The 22,194-nt window shown below is 32.3% G+C and overlaps 3 protein-coding genes across 3 annotated transcripts; 1 reads left to right on the forward strand and 2 right to left on the reverse strand.

Moving 5' to 3' along the window:
• Positions 1-316: 316 nt before the first annotated feature.
• On the reverse strand, positions 317-9,773 carry LOC133335882 (rhoGEF domain-containing protein gxcI-like). The gene is made up of 3 exons (XM_061544175.1): positions 8,619-9,773; positions 8,379-8,519; positions 317-388 (listed from the first exon to the last, which is right to left on the reverse strand). Exons 1-3 carry the CDS (start codon positions 9,771-9,773, stop codon positions 317-319), a joined length of 1,368 nt encoding a protein of 455 aa, XP_061400159.1.
• On the reverse strand, positions 3,328-4,453 carry LOC133335878 (translocating chain-associated membrane protein 1). Its single transcript, XM_061544170.1, has one exon. It carries the CDS (start codon positions 4,439-4,441, stop codon positions 3,329-3,331), a length of 1,113 nt encoding a protein of 370 aa, XP_061400154.1. The 5' UTR covers positions 4,442-4,453; the 3' UTR covers position 3,328.
• Positions 9,774-12,575: 2,802 nt separating the features above from the next.
• On the forward strand, positions 12,576-21,439 carry LOC133335883 (probable methylmalonate-semialdehyde/malonate-semialdehyde dehydrogenase [acylating], mitochondrial). The gene is made up of 3 exons (XM_061544176.1): positions 12,576-12,717; positions 19,831-20,185; positions 20,262-21,439. Exons 1-3 carry the CDS (start codon positions 12,688-12,690, stop codon positions 21,437-21,439), a joined length of 1,563 nt encoding a protein of 520 aa, XP_061400160.1. The 5' UTR covers positions 12,576-12,687.
• Positions 21,440-22,194: the final 755 nt, after the last annotated feature.

Here is a 22,194-nt window from a genome sequence, read left to right on the forward strand (position 1 = left end):
AAATTGTGTTCTTTTTTCATTAAATAGGGGTTTTTATATAATAATGTAGCTTTGTGTGTGGACTTTAAATATGGAGATAAAGAATAAAAATCTTTTATTGTTTTGTAACTGGGGAAAAACATTTCTTATTGAAATTAAATGTTAATGATGTAGTAACGGTTATATCGGGTTTTTTGATTTTTTTTTTTAAATTTAAAAATAATAATTAAAATACTTTTAAATTATTCAAAATAAAATATTTTTTTTAGCTTGAATACCAAAAATTATTGGATTGTGTGTTTTTCATATTTGTCTCCAACTTTGAAAAAAAATGTTCTTAATCTTCATCTGATAAATTAGTATTGGTTAATAAGGTGGTATTATCCTCGCCGCCAGTTTCTTCAATGTCCTGTTAAATAGAAAAAAAGAATTTGATTTAAATTAAATACGTTTAGATGAAGGATAAATAACATTTTTACATAAAATAAAAAGCAAGAATATCATTTAAATTCAGTTAAATACCTTTGGATAATTAATAAATGCCATTTTTACATATTTTATGGTTGAAAGTTATTTTAAAATGTCCAAAAGTTTACACAAATTGCTATAAATTCAATAATATTAAGACTACTTCACATAAGTCGGTAGTGTAACCTCGTCTTCTTTGCATTATATGGCACCTTTTACATTATGCAATTTAAAAACGTATTTTCTCCAGCTATATTTACAAAAAAATTGTCTATTAATTCAACAAAAATATTCTCCAATTGTTTCTATAATTTCAAAATATAGTCCATCCTTTTAAATCTACAAATATTATATATTTTCTTTTCATTTCTTCTTTATGTATTACCAAAATATTTTTATTTTAATTTAAAAATCTTTTTCCCCTTCTAAAATTCCCCAAAAATGTCCCATTTTATAATCTAAATGCTTTATGTGCCGTTTTTACACGGTGTGACAACGCCACATTATGGTGTTTACATTGTACACCGCATTTACATGGCTATCATTGAGAGAAAGGCATCGTTACACATCCTCAATGATGACACGTTGTTATTAGGGCGATTTTACACCCGAATATATATTATGAATTTTCTTTTCATTTCTTCATTATACATCGCCCAAATAATTTTATTTTAATTTAAACATCATTTTTCCCTTCTAAAACTCACAAAAATGTCCCATTTTGCAATGTAAATGCTTTATCCGCCGTTTTTACACGGTGTGACAACGCAACATTTTAGTGTTTACATAGTACAGCGCATTTAGAGGGCTACAATTGAGAGCAAGGCATGGTTACACATTCTCAATGATGACACGTTGTTATTAGGGCGATTTTACACCCGAATAAATATTTTTCTATTCATTTCTTCTATATAAATCACCTAAATAATTTTTATTTTAATTTAAACATCATTTTCCCTTCTAAAACTCCCAATAATGTCCCATTTTATAATGTAAATGCTCTATCTGCCGTTTTTACACGGTGTGACAACGCCACATTATAGTATTTACATGGTGCAGCGCATTTACATGGCTATCATTGAGAGAAAGGCATGGTTACACGTCCTCAATGATGACACGCTCTTATTAGGGCGATTTTACACTCACATTTAATGAAGAGGGAGAGTAAATACGAAATAAAATTAAAATTGTATAAAAATTTTTTTGTTTTTAATGTAAAAAATAAAAAAGATAAAAAATTAAATATTTCTAAACATGTTTAGACATGTTTTATTTAACAGTTTTCACATATTATCAATAAAAATTATTATGGTCCTAAAATAATTAAGTATTTTTGATTTTTCTTACTGAAGAGAGAAAAAAAATAGTAGAAATAAATAATAAAAACTAATTATATTAAAAATATGAGCAAAAATGTCCTTTATATTCACAAAACTATAGATAAAAAATATTTAAGTAAATTAAAAAAAAGTTTAAGAAATCATATTTTTTTAAAAAATCCTCTCCGTTTATAGCCTTTAAAAAATATTTTTTTTTAATCCAATATTTCAAAAATAAATAAAAAAATAAATTTCATAATTTAATTTATTTCCACCACCCTCCTCCACTAAACTTCCAGATTGTTCTATTCAAAATAAAATACTAATTAATTTTTTAAATTATCTTTCAATTTGATTGAATTTTGTGTATGGGTCACCACCACATCGAGACCATCTGCGACTATGCCTCCACGTAGCTTAAGTGTGAAAGTATATTTGTTATCATTATACCAATATATACACAATGTGGATAAAAACCAAATTGATAGTAAAACCGGTATCGAGAGAGACATCTTCAACGTCATCATCATCATTACTATCATCATCGGTAAGCAATTAAGAGCCAAGCTGGCTCCCTCTATGCCAGCTAATTGGTACACAACAACAACAACTTCGCCATAACCTTGAGTGAGACCCAAATAAAAATAAATAAAACAAAAAACCAGAAAGGGAAAGGAAAATCTTGCAACATGGCCACAAGACAAAAACAACTGCAGTTTTAAAAAAACTTGTTTTTTTTTATAAAAAATAGTATTTTTTTATTGGGTGATTTTTTTCGGTTTTTTTATAATTTTATTTTTATGTATACGTATTGTATTTTTTATATTCAGCCGTGGTGTTAGACCTATTTTTATAGGAAATAAATATTAACATAAAAATTTCCAGTTTTTTTATAAAGTTTTTATAAAAAATATATTTGTTTTTTATTATTTTCTTTTTAAATAAAATAAAGTACAAAAAAATAAACTAAAAAAATAGTAGAAAATTAAAATAAAAAATAGTTTTTATTTTTATGTTTTGTATATATAAAAAAGTAACTTCAAATAGTTTATAATTAAATTATTTTTATATAAAAAAATACAATAGTTTTGATTTTGTTTTTGTTATTTAAAAAAATAAAGGAATTTTTCTTTTGTGTGTTTTGAGTACAGAGTGTCGATGTAAGAATGTTTTGAAGTTTAAAAATAGTTTAACAATATTTTTTTTTTTAAATATTCAATAGAAAAAAGTTACAACGTTTGGAAAACAAAAATAAAAATTGCCTTAAATGCATTTCGTGGAGAAGGAGAAGAATGTCAAATCTCCCAGGAGCCCTGAAAAAAATGGGTCCAATTTGAAAAATGAATTGAAAGTGAAGAGAGATTTGTTTTTTTTTTTTTTGAGCAAAAAAATTTGTATTTTTTTTCAATTGGTGGAGAGCTTCTTGTCTTCTGAACTTCAATTTGAACTTGAGCGGCATATTGTTGGGGGTTATTAGATTATGCACTGTTTTTTTCTATCCAGTGCCTATTGCTAGTGGCCGGTTCGGAATTGTGGTGTGTGCATTCTCATCACTCTTGAATTTACTTGCTTTTCACCTTGTTGTTAATGGGAGCACTGGGTGATTGATCGGCCTCTGGCAAATCCGATTCACGTTTCACCTTTTTCGTCTTCTCCTTGGGTGTCTTCTTCTTTTGACTGGCAGCGGGTTTGCTCAATTGTTTGGCCTCACGCTTAGCCTTCAGCTGTTCCGTAATAAAGGAGAAAATGAAATAGCACTGCAAACCCAAAAGGGCAAACAAAGCCAAATAGCCCCGCAATTTCTGTGACGAATTAGCAATGACTCCATAGTACAAGGCCAACACTCCAATCACCATGGAGGTGAAGCGAACAAACACAAACACTGCATTATTGACAATCTTCACACTGGCCATTTTCTCATCCCGATCGAAGACACCAATCAATTGGAAAATGTGGGCAAAGGTCTCGGACAAATAATGCAATGTCAAAATGACCAAGGCAATGCGTTGGAACCCGAAGGTATAGGCCAAGCAAATAATGGAGAAACCACACACGGCATGAATGATTTTCGGCTGTTGATCTTCCTTCTTGACCTTTTGGAAATACAATTCCGGCAACATATGCAGGTAGTAGGCCAACTGGATGATGAAGAAGAACTTGTGCAGGAACGACATGGGGTGATTGGGATAGTCATCCCACAACAACGAGAACTTTGTGAAATATCCCTCCTTCAAGATGACATTGGCACCCCACAAGAATGACATGACATAGAAGGCCACCAATTGGCCACTTTCATTGAACAGCGACAACTTGAATTTGGACAGATGCAATTTTCTCGAAATCTTATCCAGCACAAATTCCTGAATGATGGCATGCATAATAATGCAGGTCAGGGTATAGAAGAACACGGCACAGTAGTCCTTGATGCCAGCCACGTAGGTAAAGGGCTTTCCCAGCGGTTGTTCACGTGTCGGCTCCTCACCGCTGACATTATGATGTAGAGAAATAAAGGCGCTGGCAAATGGTGATGTCGACTCATCCATAAGACCCAAAACAAATACCATTGCCACACAGGAGATGATATCGGCATGATTTTGTATCACGAATTCATGGCTGAGAATGGGGGGATTCTTGTTGGTGGACTTGCGTCCCAAACTGGCTGGTTTAATGGCCATCTCGTTGGCAGGTTACTCCTCTATTCAATTCCTTAGAAATATTCCACTAAAAAAATATCCAATTTTTCGTTTTGTTTTCCAGCAGCAGGCAGGCAGCAGACGACGACAACAACAGCAGCAGCTTGCTCTCCACAGCTATCTCCCTGGTATGTTTTCTGTTACGTTTCACCAAAATCAATGTTGGCTGGCTGGCTGACTGGCTATCGTTTCACTCGTCGACGTAGTCGTCGTCACACGTCAAAAAATTTGTTTGAGAAACAAGTGAGCTGGCAATAGTGATGACACAGAATCGATAACACTATCGACGTGGGTTATATCGTTTTCAATGTCTCACTATCGATAGGGAGGTTTCTTTTCGCGAAAATGTCTTTTCACACATAAGGTGTGTTCCCGCATGTAATTTGTTAATAGTAAAATGCGTTGTAAAAAAATGTCAAATATCAAACTCAGGGTGCATTCATTAAAATAACGCTTAAATTACAAAATCCATTCGATTTCAAATGTCAATTTTTATTTGACATATACTCTATATAAATTGACATTTCAAATCGAGTGAATTTTGTAAATCTAAACCACTGTTCACCAAACAGGCGCCCGTGGGCGCTTTGGGAGAGTACCAATACAATCACAGTTCTGTGTTCGAACTCAACATTATTCTCGACATCGAACATGTTGTATGCTTTGCAATGCTTTAACATAGACGATCTGTACCGAGAGAGCGAAAATTACTCTCCCAACGGATCTATGCGTGTGTCCACCACAATCATAGCAGTTTGCATATGTATTCTTGGCTAACCCTGATCTAAACGCACTTTTATAAGCAATGTTAGAACCTTTCCATATAATGGAAGACAACATAAATCGTTTTTCGCCTTTTAGAACCCTAACACCAACAGCTGTTATCAATTACAGTGATTTATAATGTGATAAGAATTAATAATGCAGTAATAAAAAGAAACTTTCTATTTCCGTATTATTTTAACTAAATATCCCAATTTTTTTTATTACTATATATTATTTCTATTAAAAAATATATAAAATCCAAGAAATTTTCATATAATGGAAGTCAATAAGTCGTTTTTCTCATTTTAGAACCCTAACATCAACAGCTGTTAACAATTACAGTGATTTGTAATGTAATAAGAAGAAGCACAATGCATCTTTTTTGCGTAAACGGTTGGCGAAGGAAATAATTTATTTTTATAACGAAAAAATCATTGAAATGTGCAATTAATTAATAAACAACTAATAATATACTAAATAATTATAAAACAAATGAATAATAAAATGAAAAATAATGGCGAAAATCAGTTAAAAGTAGATTGAAATCTAAATAAAAGGAAAGCTGTCATCTAAAGCACTTATATCTCAATAAGAAGAAGAAGCATCACGAGGTAACAAGAAAATATATTAAATATATTAAATTGTAAGTGATTGATAATAAATTATTAACAAAAATTGAGTTATTGGGTACTTCCCGTCATAATACATTATTATTTTACTGTAATTGATAATGTAAAAATATGGATATGCTATCAGCCATGGTATAATTTGTACAAAGTAGGACACAGCTGCCAACTGATTACAAATATCAAGGTGGCTCGTTCCATCAAATCAAAATACATATTTTGTGTATTGTTTTGAATACTATGTCAAATAAATTATGAATATATTGAAATATATTCAAATTTAATTGAAATGAAAATGTAATCTCTAAGTTAATTGTATTCGTAAGTATATATACATTTAATAATTAATATTATTAATTAAATTATTGCCTTTCCCTGAATATTAGCAAATGAGTTTAACTTCCAAAACGAGTTTAACTTGCATTTCAATGTAATAGTAAGAAGAAGCAGGCGTCTTATATTTATATGGATAAAGGGATTCTGCAAGGTCCATTAATAATCTGGAAACGGGCAGGGGGCTAGTTTTTAAATCTAAAATACTATTTTTGGGTCATGAAAAAAATAAATTTCGTTAAAAACACGAACGTTGATAATATAATCACAAAACCATAGAAAAGCTAATTTTTAATGTGAAATAATATTTGTGAATCATATATAACACAATATGTTGAAAAGGTTAACGTTAATGATATATTTATTCGAGAAATGGGAAATGCGATTAAAATCAGAAATGAAAATTCATTATTTTCAAGTGAAATATAGTAATTTTGGTCATAAAGAATTTCGAAAACAGTCCAGACGGTACCAAATTAAAATTAGAATATTTATTATGAGTGAAATAATAAGCCCTTTGGTCAAAAGGCGGACGTTAATGGAATTGGAAGAGAGACGGTAAGCTGTCTCTCTTTTTATTCTCTGATTTTGTAATATATACATTTTGTGATAGCCTTTATAAATCACAAATTCTGCAAAAGTCTAATTTATAAAGCGAATCGTATAATAATGAAACGTGGGATATATTATTTCAAGAAAGACGTTAATGTTGTTTTTACTCAGCTGTTATCAATCTATACTACATTGTGAATTGCTATCTGATTGGGAGAAGAAGAAGAATTTACCATTTGCCTTTTCATACTTTGGTTTTGTAAAAAGAGACATTTTTCAAGTGAATTAAGCAATTTTGATCATTAATAATTCCGAAAAAGTGCAGATAAGTAAGATTTTTAAGTCAAAATTCTATTCGTAAATTGAATAATCGAGAAATATGGGAAATATGATTAAAAGAAGAACTATTGTTACTCAGCTGCTATCATTTTATAGTGCATTGTGAAAAGAGCGAAGAAGAATCGATCATTTGTTTACGCCTGCATTGGTTTTACGTGAAAAAACATTATTTCAAGTTAAATATGGCAATTTTGGTAATTATTAATTCGAAAAAGATGTATAAGTACTCAAATTTAAAGCAGAATATTAATTGTGAGTGAAATAATAAGGAATATGGTCAAAAGACAGGCGCTTGTGATCTGTTGGCTCAGCTGTTATCAATTTGTAATGCAATCGAGGAAGAAGAAGAACCCACCATCTGATCATTCATTGTCAATATTTAAAAGAAACCACTTTTTATCCCGAAAATTCAAAAATATGGACCGGCATTAGTCAGAAAAGGTAGTAGAAGTTTCAAATATAAATTCGGAATACGATACGGGTATAAAAATGTAATAAAAAAACAGCAAAGGTACATATGTTATCATTTACTAATGAAAATGAAAGGAAGAAGCTACCAAATTAACTCATAAATTCAGTTCAGAAGACGTTTTATTCAGCAAAATGGACCAATATTATTCGAAAAAAAAAATGTACCAAGTTAAATTTTATGTGAAGAAATATTCATGATGGAAATTAATTCAAATTTTTATTTCAGTTGCCAATGTAATGGGGAATAATATGCTAGCAATCATAACAACTAGAAGGACGGAGATTCATGATAATGATTCGTTATTATTTGGAAAAACAAAAGGAGGTTAGTGAGTCAATTAGGTATTTAAGAAAACTACATTTATTTCTTGATTTTTTTTTTTTATATTTTCAAGGTATAATCCTAGAATTTCTAAATATTTTTATGCAGGACAAACAGAAATATTTCCCACGTTTACATTGTACCGGATTTCGTTAACCCAGTGGGTTTCAATTGTCAATTCCATTGTATACATGTCAAATAGATCCTCATAGAGTAGGTTAACCCGGTAAAAAGTTCTAATGTAAATGTCGTTTAAGTCTAAAATCAGAATCGACTTGCTCGACCATCGTCTGTCACCTCAATCTATATTTATGTGATCTTTCCGTGTCTTCTACAAATCTACGGAATTTACTATTTAAGACTTCCTATTCTATTGATTTTTAAATCAATATTCCATTTTTTACTAGAGGGCTAGCTAATATTCCTTTTCTTTAAAGCTTATGGCCCATGCCCATCATAACACCCACCCACACACACACAAATATACATACACACATATTCATCTACTTACATTACGATTCCTCTTACGAACTGAAGTGACAATGGTCCTTTTGTTGCGTGCCACCAAACAGACAGTTATGATGAGAATGACACCAATTAAAGCAAAACCCAATAAGGCTGGCAATAAAACGCTGTCCTCAGTTTTATAACCCTTTTGATGGAGAAAGAGAAAAGGAAAAGCAGAATTAATAATCAATTCTTTAAAAATATAAATTAAGGACAACATAGGTTGATTGAATGCTTAACTTACATTCCATTGGAAATAGGTTGATGGATCTATGTATGGCCAATGGGTGTGTATCCAATCGGAATCTGGGTTGGCGTTCAACATTTTATTATTATTAATATTATTTGTATTGGCTGTTAACGTTTTGGAGGGAATGATATCATTCAAATTGTTGTTGTTATTATTAGTTTCAGGTGTAGGTTGTATAGGTGATAGATTTTTGACGAGTACTGGTGGTATGGCCGGTTTCTTGGCGGTGGATTTTAGCAATGGCACCTGCATGATGCGGGTGGTAATTGTGGGCTGAGTAGAAGATGATGAGGATGCAGATATACCCGAAGTAGAGGACGAAGAGGAGGATGATGTCAGATTGTTATTTTGATTTAATGAGGATTGCAAAGAGGCCCTTGGAACATTGGGAATTGAGTTGGAAATCACTGTGCGATTTCCTGCAACCATTACCGAACTACTTGTGGTTACAGCTAACACTTCGGGAATGGTAGCAGCAGTTGTCCGCATGGTTGTTTGTGGTTTCAATTGCGGCTGGACGGTGGTAATTGAATTGGGTACTTCCTCCAGATCATGTATGGTAATTTTCGGTATCGCATCATCTTTGAGAGTTGTTACAATGCCATTATCTGCAACGGGAGCTATGGTGTTTGCCTGACTTTCCACCTTTGTATCAATGGCTTGGGGCAGGGTTTTATTTAATTTTAAAATAATTTTCTCCACACCATCCTTGTTGATAATTTTCACCGGTTTACCCACATTGGCTTTGTTCAAAGCCATCAAATTGCCTTTGTTAAGCATGGCATTGGCCAAAGCACTTCCGGTGTGTTGCTGTTGTGGGTTGGTGGGCACATTTTCTTTGTTCTCCTTGCTCGGGGTGTTGATGGTGGGGGCTGAGCTCCGCGTGAAAGCTGCCTTGGTTTTTTGAAACCATTCTGTGGGATTGGGCAGGCCGGCAGATACCAAAAATGGCACCAACACCGCACCGATTATGACCGTACACACGAACAGTAAACCCAAATAGGCGAAAAATGATCTTCGACGTGGCTTTTTAGTTTTGGATTTTTTCGAACCGGCCGATTTGATTTTGCCCTCCAGGCGAAAATCATCATTTTGTGGTAGTATGGTATACTGTAGGCTATTCTCACCGTGCCTTATGGTTTTATACATTGTTGGGGGTAAGGTAATTAACTTGTATTTTATCGCGAGAGGCCAAGTTAAACAAACATATGTTTGGGTTTTTGTGCTGCGGAACGGAGGGGAGGAGCTTCAAATCTTTTTGTGACAACAAAACACCAAAACAAGAATGCTGGAGGAGGTTGTGGTGGCGGCGGCGGCGATGACAAAGATTTCCTTAGCAACGTTAAAATATTCCAGAATGAAGTTTTACTATCGATTAAATAATAAGCAGCCTCCAAAAATGGGTTGTTGTTGGTGTTGTTGTGGGGGTCCTTTTGAAGGCAATGACAAAATATATTTTAAGGACGACGTTGTGTGATTTAATGTTGGCTGTTGATTGGTTCATACGTTTATCCTAGTCCACAATGCAATTCCTTATTGGGATCAAAAAACATACACGTACGTACACACACGCACATAGAAAAGTGGGGTAGGTTGCAAAAAATCCTTGAAACAAATAATTTTTTTTTTCCAAAAAATACTCTACAAAAAGGTTTTCACTCAAAAAACCATTAAAGATTTCCAAAAGGAAAAAAACTGGGGAAAAACACAAACAAATGTTTATACAAAAACACTTTAATATTCAATATTTTTTTTCTTATTTCGTTTTAATTTCACTTTCTCACTTTGGTTACTTTTTTTCTAATTAGATTTTCATTTACTTTGCTAACTACTGCATAACTATAAATATATATTCCCTTATTTTATTATTTTCTTTCTTTAATTTCCGTTTTATTTCCACTTTGTTTTTTAATAAATAAAAATATTTGTAATTTTTTTATTGCAATTCTGTGTCTACTCTGTTTGGGAGAAACTATGTCTCTTGTTCTAGTGGTTTTCCTTTACCAGGTATTTTGTCATTCCTGTTTTTTTTCTCCTTTATTTTCCTTTCCTCATTCATATGTCATTTTGGCATATTCTTTGTTAACTGTCAGTTTTTGTTTTTCTTTGTATTCTCTTTTGGTTTGTTTTTTTTTTCGATGGCGGAAAAATCAATAGAAAGGACCTGTAGTACATCCTTTTCAATTTCCATTTGATTAATAAGGGCTGTTTCGTTGTTTTCATAGCAATTAGCTTTGGCATATGTGTCAGACAGCCACAACAGCTGGCCGGCGTTAAACACAACATAAGCTGTTGACGCTTGACGTTTGTGGTATTATTCTCTTTTCCATATTTTACTTGCCTTATTCCTATGTCATTTTCGCATATCCTTGTTAACTGCCAGTTTTGTTATTCTTTTTATTCTCTTTTTGGTTGTTTTCCTTTTTGTTCTATGGCAAAAATCAATAAAAATAACCGTTAGTACATCCATCCCACTTTCCTTTTTCATTTATAAGGCCTATTTGTGTGTTTTCATAGCAATGAGCTTTGGCATATGTGAGGTTACTCCAACAGCTGTACTGTTTGTGACGGCGCCATGTTAAACACAATGTGGACTGCAGACTTTAACCGTTTTTTTTGTTTTGTAATGGGCGGGAAAAGAATTTAAATAGCTGTTGGACTGTACAAAACAAAAAATAGTGGACATTAGGGGATATTTTAATATAATAATTAAATATTATATTTTAAAAAACAATCTGATAGTTATTATGGACAACTATTTAGCCGTAAAACACAACATGAAAGGCTGACGCTTGTCTTTTTTGTATGCAAAGGGTGGAAAATAAAAGTCAATAGCATTTGTACGGTACAAAAAAAATTAATTATGGTAAGTGAAACAGTGCCAAAAAACGATTAATGGACAGCGATAGCAATTTTTCCCTAATAATATCAAAGAAAATAGTAAAAAATATTTCCTACACATTATTTTTATTTATTTCTAGATAAAATGTTTTTTCTCTTAAAATTTTCTCTTTTAAATTTATTTCATCATTAACTTATTTTCCTTAAAAAATTCTCGATCTGGCAAACTATAGCATATAAGTATCAAAAAATATTAGTTTCTTATAATTTTCCACATATTTAATTTATTTTTTTTTTGTTTTCAGTTAAAATATTTTTTTTTCTTAAAATAATTATTAAAAATATTTTTTATTATTTTTTTGTAATTTTTCTAATTTTTAATTATTTTCATTATTAATTAAATTTTTTTTAATTTAATTTTTCTTCTATTATTTTTTTATCTTTTTCAATTTAATTTGTTATTTTTTTTATTATTATTTTCCTATTTTTAATTTATATTCATTTAATTTACTTCAAACATTAACCGTTTGCCTTTATAAATACACGATCTGGTAACTTTGTTGTGTTTCGGCCGTTAATGACGCACGTGGATCTCTGTGTGTGTTAGTGCGTGTGTGTGCTTGCTGTGGCAGCCTGTCTCTGTGTACAAATCATAACAAAGAGAGAGCCTGTTATGTTTTCCATGTTTGTTTTTATGTTAATGCTCTGGCTCCAACTGTCATTATCCCCATCTCTCACAACAAGAGCATAGGGGGGCATTCTCTTGAAGAAAACCAAAACACAGCATAACTTTTTTTTGTTAAAACGCAAAAAAAGTACAAATGAACTAACACTCCCGCTACAATTATGATGAAGAAGAAGAATAATAATACATAACAATAACAACACAAACAGTGAGTCTGTGATGTCGCGGCACATTATTATGCATGGGCACAAACTGAAACAAGCACAAACACATTCTACTTTGATGATAGAATTTGGAGAAAAAATTGATGGCGATGGTGGGGGGATAATGCGAGAATGTGAAGCAGAAAAGAAGAAAAAGAAAAAACAAGTCACACCACCATCATAGCGCTGACGTTTAACGTCAAGCTTTGCTGCCTATTGACGGAGAGCATAAACGTGCCAGCAAACTTTCCAATTGCTGTTAGTTCTAGTGAAACCACCGGCTGGTTTGGTTTAGTGGTGCTCTCGTCTTGTAAAAAAGAAAAATATCGCAAAAATGTCGATGCTTCGTTTGATTGGTGCTGAGGTGAGAGGAAAAAAATAATAGAAAAAAATAAATAAAATTAAGTATTTACCTGTTGGACTGCTGCGTAGTAATGGTAATAGTTGTTGTAAAAGTGTAATTGTTGTAAAACAAGAAGAAGAAACAATAACAGTGTTTACATGTGTGATATTTTTTTTCTTCAAGAATAAAATATAAATGTGTGATGTGGTGGCAAATGGACAAGACCCTTTTTGGTTGGAAAAAATTCCATAAATTATTAATTACGTAATGATGTTGTCTATTTGGGAAGACCGTTTGGGTTAAAAAAAAAATATTATTTTTTTTAATAAAATTGTCGGAATTTCTTTAGATTAGATTTTTGTATTTAAAAATCGGAAGCATTTATTAAGTGGCCTGATGAGCCCCCCATGCTAGTTATATGTTCTTCATTGGCAATAAAACAATTATGTATGTCTCAAGTTGTTTAATTTTTTTTTTTTTTTCCTTTAACCGATAACAAGACCACGAAGTCATAAAATTATTTTGTGTGATTTGTCAGGCGTTTTGCTTTCACCATGTATGGCATGAGGATGATAACACATGGCAACGCGTTTTTTGCGATTTTTTTTTCTAAATTTTATTATAGGGGGGGGGGGGCTTCTAATTTATCAATATTTCTTAGGAGCGATTTTTTTCCGCATCTGGTTATATAACAATTTATGTTAATTGGTTTGAAGAAATAAATATTTTTTTTCTATTTATTATTTATATAATAAATATACAAAAAAAAAATATTTATCTTATTTTGTTTCATAATTTGCAACACCCAAGAGATAAAAAATTTGTTATCACCATGCAAAAAGAAAAAAAATCTTGTTTGGGTTATGAAGATAGATTCCATATCAATGTATGTGTGTGTGTCGAAAGCCATGGGAATTAATTAAATTAATGAAAATAAAATTAATCTACATCAATCAAATTTGTTAGTTATTTTCCATTGCGTGGATCCTGGCCCTTAACACATCTTTGATGCTTTTGCAATTACATGTTTATTTTTATTAGTTTTCTTTTATTTCTATTTTTATTATTTTATATAACTAATGAAAAATGACTATTAAATCAAATTATCTGTGCTAAGAAAACAAATCATTTAATGTAAACACACTTTAAGATACTACAGAGTCTCAGAGACTGTGATATTCTGTAATGTAAAGTAAAAAGAGAGTGAGAGAGAGAGAACAAATTATCCCGTTGTAACACTGTCACAACTCATCAAGATTTATCATATTTGCTATTACTGAAAAGTGAATACCTGTGACATGTCACAAGCTAATGTAATTGGAGTAAGGCCGTGTTTACATCAAATGATGCTGCATTTGAAGCACGGTATTAAAATAAGCTATCAATTGAAATGTCATGTAAATAAATGGCGTATTTACATAAAATTGATAATTTATATGAGAGTGGGTAGGCTGTATTTACATCTAGCGTGTTTTAATAAAACGCCTAATTTAAATTCTCATTCCTGTGGGAAAAAATTACAAAAAATGTTTTTGTTTTTGTAAAATGGGAATTTTAGGTGCCACTATGTCTGGCGATTTAGTAGTTTGCTAGGCAAATATGTAACTTAATGTTTACATTAGATGTGTTTTATGATAAACTATCTTATTTAAATACATATTTTACATTATATAAAATGTAAAATACATAGATTTTATAAAAGAAAAATTAAGGAATTTTAATCGAAGTGGAAATAAAATAAACGTTGAAATGATGGATTTCAAAAAAAAACAATCGAAAACAATTAATAGAAGAAAAAGAAGTTCTGCAGCCAATAAAAAAATTATAATTGTTGGAAAATCACAGGTTTTGAAATGTTTTTTTTTTCAATTTAAATATAGAATTGAATTGTTGACAAAGAGAGATAGAATGAAAATGATAATGAAAGGAAATAATTTTTTTGTTGACCCTGACCCCTTGGGAACCTATCACAGCTTTAAAGTGAAAACACATGAATTTGGCTTGTGAATAAATAAAAAAATTTTAGGGGAATATTTTCTAAAGAGAAATAATAGCAATAAAAAATCTCCGGCTGAAACCACCACAGCTTTAAAGTGAAAACCTATTTTTGGCGGGAAAAACATTATAAAAAATAAATTAAAACTGAATTAGAAGATATTATGGAAATATTTTCAAAACACGGAAAATAGCAATAACCATGACTACGACTGAAACAACTACAGTTTTAAAGTGAAAACCTATTTTTGGCGGAAAAATTTTGTAAAAAAATAATCTAATTTTCGCAGATTCGAATATTCAAAGTAAAAAATTGTTGAATTTCAGAACTAATTATTGGAAGGGATTTTTCTTAAATCTTCTTAAAACTGAAATAGAAGATTATTAAAATTATAAAAAAATTATTGAATATCATAGATTCAAATATTCAAAGTAAAAAATTGTTGAATTTTTGTGAAAAAAAAAATTTTGCCAGAACTAATTATTGAGAGGGATTTTTCCTTAAGGTTTTTGCAGAATTTGTCCCAGATTCAAAACGAAAACCTTTTTGAAAATGTTCCCCAAAGATGAAATTGAAAGAATTTTGAAATACTGGAAATAAAAAATATCGAATTTTCATAAAAAAAATCTGAGAACTTTTCACAGATTCAAAAGAAATTTTCAAAGAATTTTGAAATATTGAAAATAAATAAAAACGGACTTGAATAAGTTCGAAAAATTCAAAGTGAAAAAAACTTCTACATCGATTTCCCTAAATAAAAAAAAATTATTTCAAAATTGATGTGCTTCATTTTGATGTCATTGATGAAAAAATTTTTTTTGGATATTATTTTTTTATTTTATCACTTATTGTTGTTAAAAAAATATTGAAAGAATTTCCATTTTTTGTCAAATCGTCATATTTCTCAGTCAAATCGATCATTTTTGTCGCTTTGGCAGAATTTACGAGAATATGCCTTGGGCTGGGAAAAAATGAGCGCGAGAGAGGAGCTTCCCTTCGTTTCTTTTTTTATTTTAATTTATTTATAACAATATGCCAGAATATCTAATAGTTTGCTGAGCATTTTTTTCAATATACGTGGCATTTTCCATTCAATACTTGCCAGTAGCATTAGCATACATAATTTGTCTATGAGAGAGCGATACTGGATTGTCGATATGTATGTATGTGTGTGAACACCAGTTTTTTTTTTTTTTTTTGCAAATCAACTTTATTTTTAAATACAAAACCCATTTCGTTTTTGGTATTCAAATTTGTGTGAATTGAATATTTGCAATGGCAATTATGAAAACAGAAAAAACAACAATATTTCGTTCTAATAAAAAATAATAATAATTTACATAAATAATCCGAATCAAAATGTAAACAATTTATTAAATCACACAAATACACACGTGAACACATACATATGTAGATTTTAATAAAACTATTTGTTTGGCAACAATTGTTTCCTATAAACAGTTGAGGTGAAAAGTGATGGGCCACCTGAGATAAAATAATTTTTATGAATATGAAACCAGAATTTTTGCTTGAAAATTCAATTTTTTTAAATTTTAATTTTTCGGAATCCCTATTTACCTACACCAAGCCTTTTATCTTAATTAGGCCGTTTGTACACGACAAAAAAATTCCACAAAAAAACATGTAATCGGCCTATCTAATAAATTTGTTTAAATTGAATCCGCCAAAATTATGTTTTAAAAAATTGAAAAAAAAACAAAACGATAAGAATTTCATCCTTAAAAAAGAAAAAAAAAATATCTTCACCATAAAACTTAATTTGAAGTGCGCTACTCAACCTAATATATTGATTAATATTATCATGCGTCACTTTAGATATTTTTTTCTTTTCAATACTGCAGTCACTTCAATTTTTTTTTCAATACTTTAGTCACTTTAAAAAAATTCTTGCCTTGGAAACTCTCTCCACTTAAAAATACTTGACTAATTCCTAAAGTTTATCATCACGTGGTTAGATATTTTCAAACAATTTTTTTTCTTCTTCTTCTATTTCTTATTTGCTTGCTAGGTAACAACAATTATTTTTTTTATATTTTTCAAACCTTATCATAATCTAATAATAATTCTTATCAGTATTTATTGTGTCATACATTTATTAAATACATATTTGCCTGAACACACTTAATATGGCATCTAATCAGCTGCTCGAGTGCAGTGAAATCTGCGCCATGCGGCCATAAAAAAATAAAAAAACTTTATCTCGAGAACTTTTGGAGATAATCTTGCACGGGTAGAGACCCCCCAGAGTTTTATACTTGAGAAGGTTTTTTTATTTTAGAATTTTTTTTACTAAAATAAAATTAGGAGTATGGTTATTAAAATTATTTTTTATTGTTATCTTTTTTATTATTTTTTTATTTTCTTATTTTTATTTTTATGTTACTTTTTTTAATCATTCTCATCCCTACAATAAATTCCCCAAAAAAAATTCCTAAAACATTTATTTATTCTTTATTAATTAACATTTTCCCTCTAACTGTCAACAAACTTTTCTCCACAACTGTTGTCAATTGTAGGCAGCATTTACACGCGCCTCCATTTCATTTCAATTTATTTTAATTTCCGTATTTTGGTCATGGCCCCCCTACATTGTTGAGAGAGAGAGCGAGAAAAGAACAGGGGGACAAATACACCAAAAACATATTTATCTTGTTTTCAAGTTTAAATTTATTAACTAACCACACACACAGAGATAGCTCCCCCATCATGATTTGATTGACATTTTTTTGTTATTGTTGTCGTCATTGTTTTGTTGTTCTGTTCCTATTCTTCCTTTTTGTGTAATGGAAATTTTTAGAATGAAAGAAAAACAACAACAACGACAAGAATAAATCAAAACATTTCTAATGCCACCAGACAAGCCCACCGAATTTGTTGTTATGTGTGCTTTGTGTTACTGTGTAAGTAGTGCGAGAGAGATCGTCAATGAGAGTGAATATGTGGGGCAGAGAACCGAACGGTAATTTGCCAATGTCGTTGATTGAACATGATTTTTTTGTTTCTTTAGAGGAGACACGAGCAATAATTTCCTACACACGACGTAAGAGAGAGCCGAGCCCGAGTTACGGTTGTTTTCAACAGAGTGTAAGTGGGGGGAGAGAGTGACAAAAGGGGGGAGATATAACTAGGCTGGAGAATGGCAATTGTAAATTACTATTGCTCCACATGATTTGTGAAGGGGGTAGGCATGCCTAACAAGTTTGTTTGTTGTTAGACAGAGGGAGGTTGGGTGGAAAGAAGGAAAGGAGAAATACAACGGGTATTTTACAAAAGTGTGTGAGAGAGAGAGAGAGAGAGAGAGAGCGATGCCATTAAGAACATGACTGGCAATAATTGTCAACAGTTGGTGGCAAAGGGAAAAATGCGAATTAGGGAAATTGACAACACAAAATGGTATTAGAAAACAGTGATGCCAACTGTGACAAGATTTAAAAAACGCCAAATTTAAATAGGCACGAGAAAGCATGTTTGGAAAAAAATAATTTCAAAGAGAAAAATGTAAACAGAGGAAATTCACAACAGAAAACACTGATGCCAACCGTGATTAGAATAAAAAAATCCCCAAATTAAGAAACAAATAATTGCAAAGGTAAAAATGCAACTAAAGAAAATTTTCTACAGAAGACAGTGATGCCAATTATGACTGAAGTAAAAAAAAAACGCCAAATTTTAAAAATACATGAAAGTTGTTGTGCTACAAAATCGTTAAATATAAATGTATGGAAGACGATAAGAAAAAATTGATTGCAAAATGAAAAAAAATTGCAAATAAAGAAAATTGACAGCAGTGATGTCAATTATGACTAGGGTAAAAAAACGCCAAATGTAAGAAAATGTTGTGTTAGAAAATCATAAATGAATGGGATTTTTTGTAAGAAAAGTATCATAATAAGACATTAGGAATATTCAAACCGTGTTAAAATACATCCCAACATATGTAGAAATATACTAGCATTCAAATTCTATAGTTTTTCGAGTGTTGAGTTTCTGAAAAAAAATTCACCACACCGCCAAAATTGCTCATAACACTCAAATTTTTATTTCTACATTACGGAAATGTATTTTCTGTGAGATTTCATTATTACATAACTAAATAATAGCCTATTTATTCACTATACCTTTACCATAGGCCATGACATGAGGAATTTCGGATGATTTTTAGATTCTAATCGCTTTTCAGCATTTCAAACAATGTTTAAAACCTTCCCAACATGTAAAAATTATCTTAGAATTCAAATGCCATAATTTTTCGGATGTGGTGAGTTTTTATTGAAATTCACCACACCGCCAAAAATGTTGCTATCATACATATTTGCATTTCTACATTACGTAAAAGCATTTCATTTGAGATTTTATCATTTTAAAACCTAAACAAAAGCCTATTTTCTCACTAACCGCAGCCCTGTAGATCGACGAAGGAAATAAAGAAGAATTTTTAAACCTTCCCAAAGTTTATAAAATTAAGGTAAACTTCAAATTCCATAGTTTTTCGGGTGTGGTGAGTCTCTACTGAAATTCACCACACCGCCAAAAATGTTGTTATCATGCATATTTCCTCTTCTACACTACGGAAATGCGTTTTATTTAAGATTTTCTTATTCAAAAAGCAAATAAATCCCATATCGGTCATTATACTTACCCATAGGCCTTAAAGTGGTAAATTTTTGATATTTTTGGTTCTATTCGTTACATGGATCTTTAAAAATTCGTTTAAACCCTTCACATCGTTCATAAAATTATGTTAGCATTCGAATGCTACAATTTTAGGGTGTGGTGAGTTGTTACAGAAATTCGCCACACCGCCAAAATTTCTCCAGACGTTCAGATTTTTATTTCTAACATATAAAATTCAAATTTTTAAATAATTTACGGCATTTTAAGGCACTTTTTAATTAAAATTCCCATTTATTCACTTTCAACTTCGCCCCGAGCAACACTCAAAAGCCCAATGAACTTAAAATGAAATTCCAATTAGCATAATTAAATTTTTAATTGGGTTTAATTAAAACAAAAATAACACCAACTACGCCAGTGAATAAATTCTATGGTTTCACTTTTTATTTTTTTGATGTTGAACCTTTTTATTTATTTAAATATTTCTTTTTTCTTCCTTTTAGGCCCGTTTGTTGGCCAAGCGTTCCTACTCATCGGCCGCACCCACAACCAAAATGTTCATCGATGGCAAATTCGTAGAATCCAAGACTACCGAATGGATCGATGTACATGATCCAGCCACCAATCAAGTGGTTACACGTGTACCCAAGTGTACCAAGGATGAGATGCAAACCGCTTTGGAATCCAACAAGAATGCTTTCAAATCCTGGTCGAAAACTTCCATCTTGTCCCGCCAACAAGTCATGTTCAAATTGCAGGCCTTGATCAAGGAAAATATGGGTGAGCTGGCCAAGAACATTACCAAGGAACAGGGCAAGACCTTGGCCGATGCTGAGGGTGATGTTTTGCGTGGTTTGCGTAAGTATTCAAGATGACGCTTTTTTCTCTTTGTATACAATTTCTGACGATCTGTTGTTCTATTTTCTCCCCACAGAGGTCGTTGAACATTGCTGCAGCATTCCCTCTTTGCAAATGGGTGAAACCGTTGCCAATGTTGCCCGCGACATGGACACCTACTCTTTGGTCTTGCCTTTGGGTGTCACCGCCGGCATTGCCCCCTTCAATTTCCCCGCCATGATTCCCTTGTGGATGTTCCCTGTTGCCATCACCTGCGGCAACACCATGTTGTTGAAGCCTTCCGAACGTGTCCCCGGCTGCACCATGATGTTGATGGAATTGTTGAATGAGGCCGGCTGCCCACCCGGTGTTGTCAACGTCATCCATGGCCAACACGATGCCGTCAACTTCATCTGTGATGCCCCCGAAATCAAGGCTGTCTCCTTCGTCGGTTCCGACCAAGCTGGTAAATACATTTACGAACGCGCCGGCAAGAACGGCAAGCGTGTCCAGAGCAACATGGGTGCCAAGAACCACGGTGTTGTCATGGCTGATGCCAACAAGGAAAACACATTGAATCAATTGGCTGGTGCCGCCTTCGGTGCTGCTGGTCAACGCTGCATGGCCTTGTCCACCGCCGTCTTCGTTGGCGAAGCCCAAAAATGGATCCCCGATTTGGTTGAGCGCGCCAAGAAATTGAAGGTCAATGCTGGTCATGTTCCCGGTGCCGATTTGGGTCCCGTCATCAGTGCCCAATCCAAGCAACGTATCCACGAATTGGTTGAATCCGGTGTCAAGCAAGGCGCCAAATTGATTTTGGATGGCCGCAGCCTTAAAGTTTCCGGTTACGAGGATGGCTACTTTGTTGGACCCACCATCTTGACTGATGTCACCCCCGATATGGACTGCTACAAGGAGGAAATCTTCGGCCCCGTCTTGGTCATCTTGAATGCCGATACCCTCGATGAAGCCATCGAAATGGTCAACAAGAACCCCTACGGTAACGGTACCGCCATCTTCACCACCAACGGTGCCACCGCCCGCAAATTCGTCAACGAAATCGATGTCGGCCAAGTCGGTGTCAATGTACCCATTCCCGTGCCATTGCCCATGTTCTCGTTCACCGGTACCCGTGGCTCCTTCCGCGGTGACCATCACTTCTACGGCAAGCAAGGTGTCAAGTTCTACACACAAACCAAGACCGTTACCCAATTGTGGCGTGAATCTGATGTAAGCCATACCCAGGCCGCCGTTGCTATGCCCACCATGAAGTAAATTGCATAACCGAATCTAAGCATAGCTTGAATAATAGTGGTGCCTTAAATGTGGGAAGTGAAGGGCTGTGAAGAAGTCTTCCAGATAGTTGTGTATTTGTAGCACAAATTTATTACGATCATACATATATTTAAATTAAAAAAAAAATCAGTCAACTCATGGCTTTTTAACGAATCCTCCCCGATTTCCCTTCTTACCCCGATCAAGCATTCTTTTTATCAACAAAATACCATCATTGCATTTATTACATTTTATTTTTAGAAAAAACATGTCCTTAATATTTAAGTAATAATAATTTTAAATAAATAGTTAAACCACACTCAATAAATAACAAAATAAAAATCAAATAAATTAATTTTAAAAATTAAAAAAACATTTTTTTATTGAGCACTAAAATATTAGGGGCCCCAAACGGCATTTAAAACCTCCAAATGATGTTAAAACCTAGCGCAACACGTCTAAAATTATTCAAGCATTGAATAGCTCAATTTTATTTGGTGTGGTGAGTTTTTAATGAAATTCACCACACCTTCGAAATTGCTGCTAACACGCATATTTTTCTTGCTAGATCACATAAATGCATTTTGTTTGACATTTCCTCATTCAATGAAACAGAGAATAGTAAATTTGATCCCTAAATCTAACCATAGGCCCTTAGGAGAGAAATTTGAAAGGCTTTTAGACTCTAATAGCTATTTAGCACCAGCAGATTAATTTTTAACCTTTCCCATCGATCATAAAAACATGCCAGCTTT

This window comes from Musca vetustissima, unplaced genomic scaffold (assembly GCF_032173495.1).
Source record: "Musca vetustissima isolate MV318-11 ecotype Yass unplaced genomic scaffold, APGP_CSIRO_Mvet_v1 utg68122, whole genome shotgun sequence".
NCBI lineage: Eukaryota > Metazoa > Arthropoda > Insecta > Diptera > Muscidae > Musca > Musca vetustissima.